The sequence below is a fragment of the Bombina bombina genome, chromosome 9, assembly GCF_027579735.1.
Source record: "Bombina bombina isolate aBomBom1 chromosome 9, aBomBom1.pri, whole genome shotgun sequence".
In the NCBI taxonomy this organism is placed as follows: Eukaryota; Metazoa; Chordata; class Amphibia; order Anura; family Bombinatoridae; genus Bombina; species Bombina bombina.
The window spans coordinates 4,087,988-4,102,751 of record NC_069507.1 but is presented as its reverse complement, the minus strand read 5'-3'; the positions used below and the strand labels follow the sequence as shown (position 1 = coordinate 4,102,751).

At 43.1% G+C, this 14,764-nt stretch overlaps 1 protein-coding gene across 3 annotated transcripts in view; it reads right to left on the bottom strand.

Moving 5' to 3' along the window:
• LOC128639727 (biogenesis of lysosome-related organelles complex 1 subunit 2) overlaps positions 1-14,764 on the bottom strand; it is a 128,910-nt gene that overhangs the window by 69,110 nt on the left and 45,036 nt on the right. For all 3 annotated transcript variants that reach the window (XM_053691843.1, XM_053691841.1, XM_053691842.1), the window contains exon 4: positions 11,039-11,158. In XM_053691843.1, coding sequence (XP_053547818.1) covers positions 11,039-11,158 — 120 coding nt within the window. The remainder of the gene's footprint in view (positions 1-11,038; positions 11,159-14,764) is intronic.

The window sequence follows — 14,764 nt, the reverse complement described above, 5'->3', positions numbered from 1 at the left end:
ATAGGGAGGTGAAGCGCATGATAAATACTGACTGCTTATTCTTGTGAGAACCTGCAGTTATAGGGAGGTGAAGCGCATGATAAATACTGACTGCTTATTCTTGTGAGAACCTGCAGTCATAGGGAGGTGAAGCGCTTGATAAATACTGACTGCTTATTCTTGTGAGAACCTGCAGTTATAGGGAGGTGAAGCGCATGATAAATACTGACTGCTTATTCTCTTGTGAGAACCTGCAGTTATAGGGAGGTGAAGCGCTTGATAAATACTGACTGCTTATTCTCTTGTGAGAACCTGCAGTCATAGGGAGGTGAAGCGCTTGATAAATACTGACTGCTTATTCTCGTGTGAGAACCTGCAGACATAGGGAGGTGAAGCGCTTGATAAATACTGACTGCTTATTCTCGTGTGAGAACCTGCAGACATAGGGAGGTGAAGCGCTTGATAAATACTGACTGCTTATTCTCATGTGAGAACCTGCAGTCATAGGGAGGTGAAGCGCATGATAAATACTGACTGCTTATTCTCTTGTGAGAACCTGCAGTCATAGGGGGGGTGAAGCGCATGATAAATACTGACTGCTTATTCTCTTGTGAGAACCTGCAGTCATAGGGAGGTGAAGCGCTTGATAAATACTGACTGCTTATTCTCTTGTGAGAACCTGCAGTCATAGGGAGGTGAAGCGCATGATAAATCCTGACTGCTTATTCTCATGTGAGAACCTGCAGTCATAGGGAGGTCAAGCGCTTGATAAATCCTGACTGCTTATTCTCATGTGAGAACCTGCAGTCATAGGGAGGTCAAGCGCTTGATAAATCCTGACTGCTTATTCTCATGTGAGAACCTGCAGTCATAGGGAGGAGAAGGGCTTGATAAATACTGACTGCTTATTCTCTTGTGAGAACCTGCAGTCATAGGGAGGTGAAGCGCTTGATAAATACTGACTGCTTATTCTCTCGTGAGAACCTGCAGTCATAGGGAGGTGAAGCGCTTGATAAATACTGACTGCTTATTCTCTTGTGAGAACCTGCAGTCATAGGGAGGTGAAGCGCTTGATAAATACTGACTGCTTATTCTCGTGTGAGAACCTGCAGTCATAGGGGGGTGAAGCGCATGATAAATACTGACTGCTTATTCTCTTGTGAGAACCTGCAGTCATAGGGAGGAGAAGGGCTTGATAAATACTGACTGCTTATTCTCTTGTGAGAACCTGCAGTCATAGGGAGGTGAAGCGCTTGATAAATACTGACTGCTTATTCTCGTGTGAGAACCTGCAGTCATAGGGAGGTGAAGCGCTTGATAAATACTGACTGCTTATTCTCGTGTGAGAACCTGCAGTCATAGGGAGGTGAAGCGCTTGATAAATACTGACTGCTTATTCTCTCGTGTGAGAACCTGCAGTCATAGGGAGGTGAAGCGCATGATAAATCCTGACTGCTTATTCTCATGTGAGAACCTGCAGTCATAGGGAGGTCAAGCGCTTGATAAATACTGACTGCTTATTCTCGTGTGAGAACCTGCAGACATAGAGAGGTGAAGCGCTTGATAAATACTGACTGCTTATTCTCTTGTGAGAACCTGCAGTCATAGGGAGGTGAAGCGCTTGATAAATACTGACTGCTTATTCTCTTGTGCAAACCTGCAGTCATAGGGAGGTGAAGCGCTTGATAAATACTGACTGCTTATTCTCTTGTGAGAACCTGCAGTCATAGGGAGGTGAAGCGCTTGATAAATACTGACTGCTTATTCTCTTGTGAGAACCTGCAGTCATAGGGGGGTGAAGCGCTTGATAAATACTGACTGCTTATTCTCTTGTGAGAACCTGCAGTCATAGAGAGGTGAAGCGCTTGATAAATACTGACTGCTTATTCTCGTGTGTGAGAACCTGCAGTCATAGGGAGGTGAAGCGCATGATAAATACTGACTGCTTATTCTCTTGTGAGAACCTGCAGTCATAGGGAGGTGAAGCGCTTGATAAATACTGACTGCTTATTCTCTTGTGAGAACCTGCAGTCATAGGGGGGTGAAGCGCTTGATAAATACTGACTGCTTATTCTCGTGTGAGAACCTGCAGTCATAGGGAGGTGAAGCGCTGGATAAATACTGACTGCTTATTCTCTTGTGAGAACCTGCAGTCATAGAGAGGTGAAGCGCTTGATAAATACTGACTGCTTATTCTCGTGTGTGAGAACCTGCAGTCATAGGGAGGTGAAGCGCATGATAAATACTGACTGCTTATTCTCTTGTGAGAACCTGCAGTCATAGGGAGGTGAAGCGCTTGATAAATACTGACTGCTTATTCTCTTGTGAGAACCTGCAGTCATAGGGAGGTGAAGCGCTTGATAAATACTGACTGCTTATTCTCTTGTGAGAACCTGCAGTCATAGGGAGGTGAAGCGCATGATAAATACTGACTGCTTATTCTCGTGTGAGAACCTGCAGTCATAGGGAGGTGAAGCGCTTGATAAATACTGACTGCTTATTGTCGTGTGAGAACCTGCAGTCATAGAGAGGTGAAGCGCTTGATAAATACTGACTGCTTATTCTCTTGTGAGAACCTGCAGTCATAGGGAGGTGAAGCGCTTGATAAATACTGACTGCTTATTCTCTTGTGAGAACCTGCAGTCATAGGGAGGTGAAGCGCTTGATAAATACTGACTGCTTATTCTCTTGTGAGAACCTGCAGTCATAGAGAGGTGAAGCGCTTGATAAATACTGACTGCTTATTCTCTTGTGTGAGAACCTGCAGTCATAGGGCGGTGAAGCGCATGATAAATACTGACTGCTTATTCTCTTGTGAGAACCTGCAGTCATAGGGAGGTGAAGCGCTTGATAAATACTGACTGCTTATTCTCGTGTGAGAACCTGCAGTCATAGGGAGGTGAAGCGCTTGATAAATACTGACTGCTTATTCTCGTGTGAGAACCTGCAGTCATAGGGAGGTGAAGCGCTTGATAAATACTGACTGCTTATTCTCTTGTGAGAACCTGCAGTCATAGGGGGGTGAAGCGCATGATAAATACTGACTGCTTATTCTCTTGTGAGAACCTGCAGTCATAGGGAGGTGAAGCGCTTGATAAATACTGACTGCTTATTCTCTTGTGAGAACCTGCAGTCATAGAGAGGTGAAGGGCTTGATAAATACTGACTGCTTATTCTCTTGTGAGAACCTGCAGTCATAGGGGGGTGAAGCGCATGATAAATACTGACTGCTTATTCTCTTGTGAGAACCTGCAGTCATAGGGAGGTGAAGTACTTGATAAATACTGACTGCTTATTCTCGTGTGAGAACCTGCAGTCATAGGGAGGTGAAGCGCTTGATAAATACTGACTGCTTATTCTCTTGTGAGAACCTGCAGTCATAGGGAGGTGAAGCGCTTGATAAATACTGACTGCTTATTCTCGTGTGAGAACCTGCAGTCATAGGGAGGTGAAGCGCTTGATAAATACTGACTGCTTATTCTCATGTGAGAACCTGCAGTCATAGGGAGGTCAAGCGCTTGATAAATACTGACTGCTTATTCTCTTGTGAGAACCTGCAGTCATAGGGAGGTGAAGCGCATGATAAATACTGACTGCTTATTCTCTTGTGAGAACCTGCAGTCATAGGGAGGTGAAGCGCTTGATAAATACTGACTGCTTATTCTCTTGTGAGAACCTGCAGTCATAGGGAGGTGAAGGGCTTGATAAATACTGACTGCTTATTCTCTTGTGTGAGAACCTGCAGTCATAGGGAGGTGAAGCGCTTGATAAATACTGACTGCTTATTCTCTTGTGAGAACCTGCAGTCATAGGGAGGTGAAGCGCTTGATAAATACTGACTGCTTATTCTCTTGTGTGAGAACCTGCAGTCATAGGGAGGTGAAGCGCTTGATAAATACTGACTGCTTATTCTCTTGTGTGAGAACCTGCAGTCATAGGGAGGTGAAGCGCTTGATAAATACTGACTGCTTATTCTCGTGCGAGAACCTAATGCTCGATTTATGTTCAGTTATCCTATCCCTAGCTCTACGGGCGTTTCACCTATATAAATGTGCGTTTATTTATATAGGTGAAATGAGCCATAGAGCTAGGGATAGGATAACTGAACATAAGTCGAGCATTAGGAGAAAGAATCTAAAGTCACCAGTAGCTACCCATTTTTTTAGAGGCTCAGCATGGAGTTAGCCAACTTAGATTTCAAATAGAACATATCCCCCCTTGTAGACGGGGTGGTGATAGAGAGTTATATCTTAAACAAAGGGAGGCATTCTGGATATTTACTCTAAATTCACTGGTAGCAATGGGTATGAATAAAGAGTATGACCTGTCAGTATTTTTATAAAAATGAAGGTATTTGCAAATGGAGGCTATTTATCAAATTAAAGAGAAGTTAGTTATATCCCTGGGTATCCTTTGTTTAAGAATGGTTGCTTTTTGTACAAAAGATACCCCTTTAAATAAAAATTAAAATCAAAAGCAATTACTTGTTATATAAAGATTTCTCCAAATAGCTGTGTATTTGCTTTTTCCCAACGCCATTTTTTATTTGTAAAAAGAGAATAAAATATTATTATGTATTTATATGAAAATAGTTAGGATATCTACATATGCTGTAGTAAAAGTTTGTATTGCTGTGGAATACAGAGGGTTAATTCATTGTAAGTGGGTGTGCCCTGTTGGGTATATAAGGTGGAAGGGGAAGTGATGTATGTATAGCATGATTAAGGACATGTAGTCCGAAACGTTGCTGCTTCAGTTGTGCTTATGCTGCAATAAAAGAACTGGTAATTATTATAATTTGTGTGGAGTGCTGCTGTTTGTTTTGCATTACTGTCAGATAATATTATTAGTTGATAAAACTATACCATCAAAGACGCTCGAAGAGCAAAAGGGTTCTGATTTTTGCCAGGGAAGCAAATTAAACTGTTACAAGTCCATAAACAGATAGGACATTAAAAAAAAAAAAAATGAAACTTGGTCCTTGTTGCTAAACAAGAATTGGACATTCTGATATAAGGGATCTTGTAGAATAGTCTAAAAAAAAGCACTTCCCTTTACTGGCATTGGAGGAACCCGACAAGGGAGAATCTTAAAGGCAGATTACTGACAACATCTATCTTGTGAATCTGAAAATCATATTTTTTAATCCAAGGATGTAAAGCTCATGTACCTGTCCTGAGATAGAACGGCTGCAATAGAGAATTGAGCTAAGCAGGACTTTAGACTACCAGAAGCAAGAGTCTGTCAGATGTAATGGTAACCGTACAATACAGCACAAACCGAGCACTAATAACAATTCTTGCCTCAGCCTCATAGAATTAATAATATCCACTACACTATATGGCTACCATCTTTATAATATTATAAGAGGCAGCTGAAATGAAAAAGGTTCTGCCAAATGCAGCCTTCCTAATACGATGCAACACTACACAGAATGTCACAAATACAACCGTTTCCTGTACACATGAGCTGGCGTAACTATATACTATTAGTAGCCTCTATTGTGCACTCACAACTCCCTGAGGTTCTGCATCTTTCCTTTACAGTCGATAAAATGAGGTAACCCTATAGACACCTGTGATAGTTTGGTCACTTTACAGACACTGCTTATTTATCTGCAGGCTCAGCCTGACCGCGTAGCTTAAAGGGTTAGAAATTGATTCCTGTGTGAACCTAATTAAAATATTCTATTATAATAATGATTATAAATGTAATCATTTAAAATAGTTTTTTTTTTAATTAAAATAAACTATCACATACCTTATGTTAAGGTTAAATTGTTATGAAATGTGCGGTAATGACCGCCCACAAAATCAGGCATGGCTCATATAATCCAGCACCCGCCCCCCATCCAATGGCAAAGTGGCTGGGCACCTTAATTTAAATATTAGATTCAGTCAGCATCGCATGTGCAGTACTGACGTTAAAGAACAGCTGTTCACAGCTTATTCATCCTATTGGTTGAAGGGGCAGCTTAAAGTGTCAGTAAACCACATAGTGCAGAATTATATAACATTATATTTTAAGTTTACTGTCCCTTTAAGTTCACACGGGCAGTAGTGGAGACAGACAGGTAACACTATACACAGATACTCATTAAGACTTTACAAGCGGCTTCATCCCTGCTGTACTAAGGAGAGCAGCGTGTATACTAGAATTCCTCCCTGCTGTACTAAGGAGAGCAGCGTGTATACTAGAATTCCTCCCTGCTGTACTAAGGAGAGCAGCGTGTATACTAGAATTCCTCCCTGCTGTACTAAGGAGAGCAGCGTGTATACTAGAATTCCTCCCTGCTGTACTAAGGAGAGCAGCGTGTATACTAGAATTCCTCCCTGCTGTACTAAGGAGAGCAGCGTGTATACTAGAATTCCTCCCTGCTGTACTAAGGAGAGCAGCGTGTATACTAGAATTCCTCCCTGCTGTACTAAGGAGAGCAGCGTGTATACTAGAATTCCTCCCTGCTGTACTAAGGAGAGCAGCGTGTATACTAGAATTCCTCCCTGCTGTACTAAGGAGAGCAGCGTGTATACTAGAATTCCTCCCTGCTGTACTAAGGAGAGCAGCGTGTATACTAGAATTCCTCCCTGCTGTACTAAGGAGAGCAGCGTGTATACTAGAATTCCTCCCTGCTGTACTAAGGAGAGCAGCGTGTATACTAGAATTCCTCCCTGCTGTACTAAGGAGAGCAGCGTGTATACTAGAATTCCTCCCTGCTGTACTAAGGAGAGCAGCGTGTATACTAGAATTCCTCCCTGCTGTACTAAGGAGAGCAGCGTGTATACTAGAATTCCTCCCTGCTGTACTAAGGAGAGCAGCGTGTATACTAGAATTCCTCCCTGCTGTACTAAGGAGAGCAGCGTGTATACTAGAATTCCTCCCTGCTGTACTAAGGAGAGCAGCGTGTATACTAGAATTCCTCCCTGCTGTACTAAGGAGAGCAGCGTGTATACTAGAATTCCTCCCTGCTGTACTAAGGAGAGCAGCGTGTATACTAGAATTCCTCCCTGCTGTACTAAGGAGAGCAGCGTGTATACTAGAATTCCTCCCTGCCTGTACTAAGTAGAGCAGCGTGTATACTAGAATTCCTCCCTGCTGTACTAAGGAGAGCAGCGTGTATACTAGAATTCCTCCCTGCTGTACTAAGGAGAGCAGCGTGTATACTAGAATTCCTCCCTGCTGTACTAAGGAGAGCAGCGTGTATACTAGAATTCCTCCCTGCTGTACTAAGTAGAGCAGCGTGTATACTAGAATTCCTCCCTGCTGTACTAAGGAGAGCAGCGTGTATACTAGAATTCCTCCCTGCTGTACTAAGGAGAGCAGCGTGTATACTAGAATTCCTCCCTGCTGTACTAAGGAGAGCAGCGTGTATACTAGAATTCCTCCCTGCTGTACTAAGGAGAGCAGCGTGTATACTAGAATTCCTCCCTGCTGTACTAAGGAGAGCAGCGTGTATACTAGAATTCCTCCCTGCTGTACTAAGGAGAGCAGCGTGTATACTAGAATTCCTCCCTGCTGTACTAAGGAGAGCAGCGTGTATACTAGAATTCCTCCCTGCCTGTACTAAGTAGAGCAGCGTGTATACTAGAATTCCTCCCTGCTGTACTAAGGAGAGCAGCGTGTATACTAGAATTCCTCCCTGCTGTACTAAGGAGAGCAGCGTGTATACTAGAATTCCTCCCTGCTGTACTAAGGAGAGCAGCGTGTATACTAGAATTCCTCCCTGCTGTACTAAGTAGAGCAGCGTGTATACTAGAATTCCTCCCTGCTGTACTAAGGAGAGCAGCGTGTATACTAGAATTCCTCCCTGCTGTACTAAGGAGAGCAGCGTGTATACTAGAATTCCTCCCTGCTGTACTAAGGAGAGCAGCGTGTATACTAGAATTCCTCCCTGCTGTACTAAGGAGAGCAGCGTGTATACTAGAATTCCTCCCTGCCTGTACTAAGGAGAGCACGTGTATACTAGAATTCCTCCCTGCTGTACTAAGGAGAGCAGCGTGTATACTAGAATTCCTCCCTGCTGTACTAAGGAGAGCAGCGTGTATACTAGAATTCCTCCCTGCTGTACTAAGGAGAGCAGCGTGTATACTAGAATTCCTCCCTGCTGTACTAAGGAGAGCAGCGTGTATACTAGAATTCCTCCCTGCTGTACTAAGGAGAGCAGCGTGTATACTAGAATTCCTCCCTGCCTGTACTAAGGAGAGCAGCGTGTATACTAGAATTCCTCCCTGCTGTACTAAGGAGAGCAGCGTGTATACTAGAATTCCTCCCTGCTGTACTAAGGAGAGCAGCGTGTATACTAGAATTCCTCCCTGCTGTACTAAGGAGAGCAGCGTGTATACTAGAATTCCTCCCTGCTGTACTAAGGAGAGCAGCGTGTATACTAGAATTCCTCCCTGCTGTACTAAGGAGAGCAGCGTGTATACTAGAATTCCTCCCTGCTGTACTAAGGAGAGCAGCGTGTATACTAGAATTCCTCCCTGCTGTACTAAGGAGAGCAGCGTGTATACTAGAATTCATCCCTGCTGTACTAAGGAGAGCAGCGTGTATACTAGAATTCCTCCCTGCTGTACTAAGGAGAGCAGCGTGTATACTAGAATTCCTCCCTGCTGTACTAAGGAGAGCAGCGTGTATACTAGAATTCCTCCCTGCTGTACTAAGGAGAGCAGCGTGTATACTAGAATTCCTCCCTGCCTGTGATGAAGTACATCTGTGTTTTGAACGTTGAATAGGGCAGTGAGTTTGAGAGCTATGTTTATTTAACTGTCGGGCTCATCTCCCCCTCCCTCTTGCTGTGTTTGCTGGATTAGTGACGGTGAGGGCTCCGTTTCCACATGAAAGCAAACACAGCCAGAGGGAGGAGGGACCGAGGGAGATGAGCCTGACAGTTAAATAAACATAGCTTTCAAACTCACTGCCGTATTCAACGTCTAAAACTCGGATGGACTTCATCACAGGCAAGGCAGAAATTCTAGTATACACACTGCTCTCCTCGTCTCTTCCTCTCAAGTGTGAAGCTGCCCCTCCAACTTCCTGTCAGTACTAGTAGACTGCTTGAGAGTGAGACTGAGGGACGAGTCTGCGCATGCGTAGGTATAAAATAGTTTTAATGCGCATGCGGGCTGCCATGATGTTTCTACCTAGGTAGAACATCGTAACAGGCTCCATATAATGTTTAGAAAATGGGCTTGGCGCAGTTCTAAGTTTCAAATTGAAATTATAAAAAATGTTAAGAAAACTTTACAAAAAGGTATCAATTACAAATCTACAGGGAGTGCAGAATTATTAGGCAAATGAGTATTTTGACCACATCATCCTCTTTATGCATGTTGTCTTACTCCAAGCTGTATAGGCTCGAAAGCCTACTACCAATTAAGCATATTAGGTGATGTGCATCTCTGTAATGAGAAGGGGTGTGGTCTAATGACATCAACACCCTATATCAGGTGTGCATAATTATTAGGCAACTTCCTTTCCTTTGGCAAAATGGGTCAAAAGAAGGACTTGACAGGCTCAGAAAAGTCAAAAATAGTGAGATATCTTGCAGAGGGATGCAGCACTCTTAAAATTGCAAAGCTTCTGAAGCGTGATCATCGAACAATCAAGCGTTTCATTCAAAATAGTCAACAGGGTCGCAAGAAGCGTGTGGAAAAACCAAGGCGCAAAATAACTGCCCATGAACTGAGAAAAGTCAAGCGTGCAGCTGCCAAGATGCCACTTGCCACCAGTTTGGCCATATTTCAGAGCTGCAACATCACTGGAGTGCCCAAAAGCACAAGGTGTGCAATACTCAGAGACATGGCCAAGGTAAGAAAGGCTGAAAGACGACCACCACTGAACAAGACACACAAGCTGAAACGTCAAGACTGGGCCAAGAAATATCTCAAGACTGATTTTTCTAAGGTTTTATGGACTGATGAAATGAGAGTGAGTCTTGATGGGCCAGATGGATGGGCCCGTGGCTGGATTGGTAAAGGGCAGAGAGCTCCAGTCCGACTCAGACGCCAGCAAGGTGGAGGTGGAGTACTGGTTTGGGCTGGTATCATCAAAAATGAGCTTGTGGGGCCTTTTCGGGTTGAGGATGGAGTCAAGCTCAACTCCCAGTCCTACTGCCAGTTTCTGGAAGACACCTTCTTCAAGCAGTGGTACAGGAAGAAGTCTGCATCCTTCAAGAAAAACATGATTTTCATGCAGGACAATGCTCCATCACACGCGTCCAAGTACTCCACAGCGTGGCTGGCAAGAAAGGGTATAAAAGAAGAAAATCTAATGACATGGCCTCCTTGTTCACCTGATCTGAACCCCATTGAGAACCTGTGGTCCATCATCAAATGTGAGATTTACAAGGAGGGAAAACAGTACACCTCTCTGAACAGTGTCTGGGAGGCTGTGGTTGCTGCTGCACGCAATGTTGATGGTGAACAGATCAAAACACTGACAGAATCCATGGATGGCAGACTTTTGAGTGTCCTTGCAAAGAAAGGTGGCTATATTGGTCACTGATTTGTTTTTGTTTTGTTTTTGAATGTCAGAAATGTATATTTGTGAATGTTGAGATGTTATATTGGTTTCACTGGTAAAAATAAATAATTGAAATGGGTATATATTTGTTTTTTGTTAAGTTGCCTAATAATTATGCACAGTAATAGTCACCTGCACACACAGATACCCCCCTAAAATAGCTATAACTAAAAACAAACTAAAAACTACTTCCAAAACTATTCAGCTTTGATATTAATGAGTTTTTTGGGTTCATTGAGAACATGGTTGTTGTTCAATAATAAAATTAATCCTCAAAAATACAACTTGCCTAATAATTCTGCACTCCCTGTATTTATTATTTTAAATAGTTTTTAATGAGTTAAAAATATTTTTTGGGTTTACTATCCCTTTAAACCAGCCACACATCACTTTTAAAGGTTAGCACCTACTGAGCAACTGCTGATGTGCTTGTGCACAACATGAGGGTTGAGAACCTAGGCTGGCATATGTGTGCCCATATAACTCGGCTGGTGATGAGACTGGTGAGATTAACAAATCTTTCTTATGGATATTTACTCACATTTTTTGTTCAAGTCCTTGAGATTTCGACTGATGTTTCCTGCAATGTCTTTCATTTCCATGTACTTCAAACAAGTTAATTTATTCATATTTTCCAAGAGTTTGTAGTCTTCACTGGTGGCTGAAAGAACAAGGGGGACATTAGCAGCAAAGGTCATATTAGTGGTGTTTGTTTCATCAATAATATGACAGCTGGAAGAGAAATAAAAAAGTTATTTCCCTCTGGCACCAAACTGCTGGTATCAGAAACATCTGCAGTGTTATGGGGGGATCTCCTCACACCCAGACACGTCTAAAGATACAAACGTGTAGCCAGCTATGTGTTTATTTACGTATATGTTATGTATATGCAGGATTACAGGCTACAGCGTTACAGGGAGATCTCCTCACACCCAGACACGTCTAAAGATACAAACATGTAGCCAGCTATGTGTTTATTTACGTATATGTTATGTATATGCAGGATTACAGGCTACAGCGTTACAGGGAGATCTCCTCACACCCAGACACGTCTAAAGATACAAACATGTAGCCAGCTATGTGTTTATTTACGTATATGTTATGTATATGCAGGATTACAGGCTACAGCGTTACAGGGGGGATCTCCTCACACCCAGACACGTCTAAAGATACAAACGTGTAGTCAGCTATGTGTTTATTTACGTATATGTTATGTATATGCAGGATTACAGGCTACAGCGTTACAGGGGGATCTCCTCACACCCAGACACGTCTAAAGATACAAACGTGTAGCCAGCTATGTGTTTATTTACGTATATGTTATGTATATGCAGGATTACAGGCTACAGCGTTACAGGGGGATCTCCTCACACCCAGACACGTCTAAAGATACAAACGTGTAGCCAGCTATGTGTTTATTTACGTATATGTTATGTATATGCAGGATTACAGGCTACAGCGTTACAGGGGGGGATCTCCTCACACCCAGACACGTCTAAAGATACAAACGTGTAGTCAGCTATGTGTTTATTTACGTATATGTTATGTATATGCAGGATTACAGGCTACAGCGTTACAGGGGGGGGCTCCTCACACCCAGACACGTCTAAAGATACAAACATGTAGCCAGCTATGTGTTTATTTACGTATATGTTATGTATATGCAGGATTACAGGCTACAGCGTTACAGGGGGGGCTCCTCACACCCAGACACGTCAAAAGATACAAACGTGTAGCCAGCTATGTGTTTATTTACGTATATGTTATGTATATGCAGGATTACAGGCTACAGCGTTACAGGGGGGCTCCTCACACCCAGACACGTCTAAAGATACAAACGTGTAGCCAGCTATGAGTTTATTTACGTATATGTTATGTATATGCAGGATTACAGGCTACAGCGTTACAGGGGGATCTCCTCACACCCAGACACGTCTAAAGATACAAACATGTAGCCAGCTATGTGTTTATTTACGTATAGGTTATGTATATGCAGGATTACAGGCTACAGCGTTACAGGGGGGGATCTCCTCACCCCCAGACACGTCTAAAGATACAAACGTGTAGTCAGCTATGAGTTTATTTACGTATATGTTATGTATATGCAGGATTACAGGCTACAGCGTTACAGGGGGATCTCCTCACACCCAGACACGTCTAAAGATACAAACGTGTAGCCAGCTATGTGTTTATTTACGTATATGTTATGTATATGCAGGATTACAGGCTACAGCGTTACAGGGGGGGCTCCTCACACCCAGACACGTCTAAAGATACAAACGTGTAGCCAGCTATGAGTTTATTTACGTATATGTTATGTATATGCAGGATTACAGGCTACAGCGTTACAGGGGGATCTCCTCACACCCAGACACGTCTAAAGATACAAACGTGTAGCCAGCTATGTGTTTATTTACGTATATGTTATGTATATGCAGGATTACAGGCTACAGCGTTACAGGGGGGGGCTCCTCACACCCAGACACGTCTAAAGATACAAACGTGTAGTCAGCTATGTGTTTATTTACGTATATGTTATGTATATGCAGGATTACAGGCTACAGCGTTACAGGGGGGGATCTCCTCACACCCAGACACGTCTAAAGATACAAACGTGTAGTCAGCTATGAGTTTATTTACGTATATGTTATGTATATGCAGGATTACAGGCTACAGCGTTACAGGGGGGGCTCCTCACACCCAGACACGTCTAAAGATACAAACGTGTAGTCAGCTATGTGTTTATTTACGTATATGTTATGTATATGCAGGATTACAGGCTACAGCGTTACAAGGGGGGGGGGGGGCTCCTCACACCCAGACACGTCTAAAGATACAAACGTGTAGCCAGCTATGTGTTTATTTACGTATATGTTATGTATATGCAGGATTACAGGCTACAGCGTTACAGGGGATCTCCTCACACCCAGACACGTCTAAAGATACAAACGTGTAGCCAGCTATGTGTTTATTTACGTATATGTTATGTATATGCAGGATTACAGGCTACAGCGTTACAGGGGGGGATCTCCTCACACCCAGACACGTCTAAAGATACAAACGTGTAGCCAGCTATGTGTTTATTTACGTATATGTTATGTATATGCAGGATTACAGGCTACAGCGTTACAGGGGGGGGGGCTCCTCACACCCAGACACGTCTAAAGATACAAACATGTAGCCAGCTATGTGTTTTATTTACGTATATGTTATGTATATGCAGGATTACAGGCTACAGCGTTACAGGGGGGGGATCTCCTCACACCCAGACACGTCTAAAGATACAAACGTGTAGCCAGCTATGTGTTTATTTACGTATATGTTATGTATATGCAGGATTACAGGCTACAGCGTTACAGGGGGGGGGATCTCCTCACACCCAGACACGTCTAAAGATACAAACGTGTAGCCAGCTATGTGTTTATTTACGTATATGTTATGTATATGCAGGATTACAGGCTACAGCGTTACAGGGGGGATCTCCTCACACCCAGACACGTCTAAAGATACAAACGTGTAGCCAGCTATGTGTTTATTTACGTATATGTTATGTATATGCAGGATTACAGGCTACAGCGTTACAGGGGGATCTCCTCACACCCAGACACGTCTAAAGATACAAACGTGTAGCCAGCTATGTGTTTATTTACGTATATGTTATGTATATGCAGGATTACAGGCTGCAGCGTTACAGGGGGGGGGATCTCCTCACACCCAGACACGTCTAAAGATACAAACGTGTAGCCAGCTATGTGTTTATTTACGTATATGTTATGTATATGCAGGATTACAGGCTACAGCGTTACAGGGGGGGGGCTCCTCACACCCAGACACGTCTAAAGATACAAACATGTAGCCAGCTATGTGTTTATTTACGTATGTTATGTATATGCAGGATTACAGGCTACAGCGTTACAGGGAGATCTCCTCACACCCAGACACGTCTAAAGATACAAACGTGTAGTCAGCTATGTGTTTATTTACGTATATGTTATGTATATGCAGGATTACAGGCTACAGCGTTACAGGGGGGGGATCTCCTCACACCCAGACACGTCTAAAGATACAAACGTGTAGCCAGCTATGTGTTTAATTACGTATATGTTATGTATATGCAGGATTACAGGCTACAGCGTTACAGGGGGGGGATCTCCTCACACCCAGACACGTCTAAAGATACAAACGTGTAGCCAGCTATGTGTTTATTTACGTATATGTTATGTATATGCAGGATTACAGGCTACAGCGTTACAGGGGGGATCTCCTC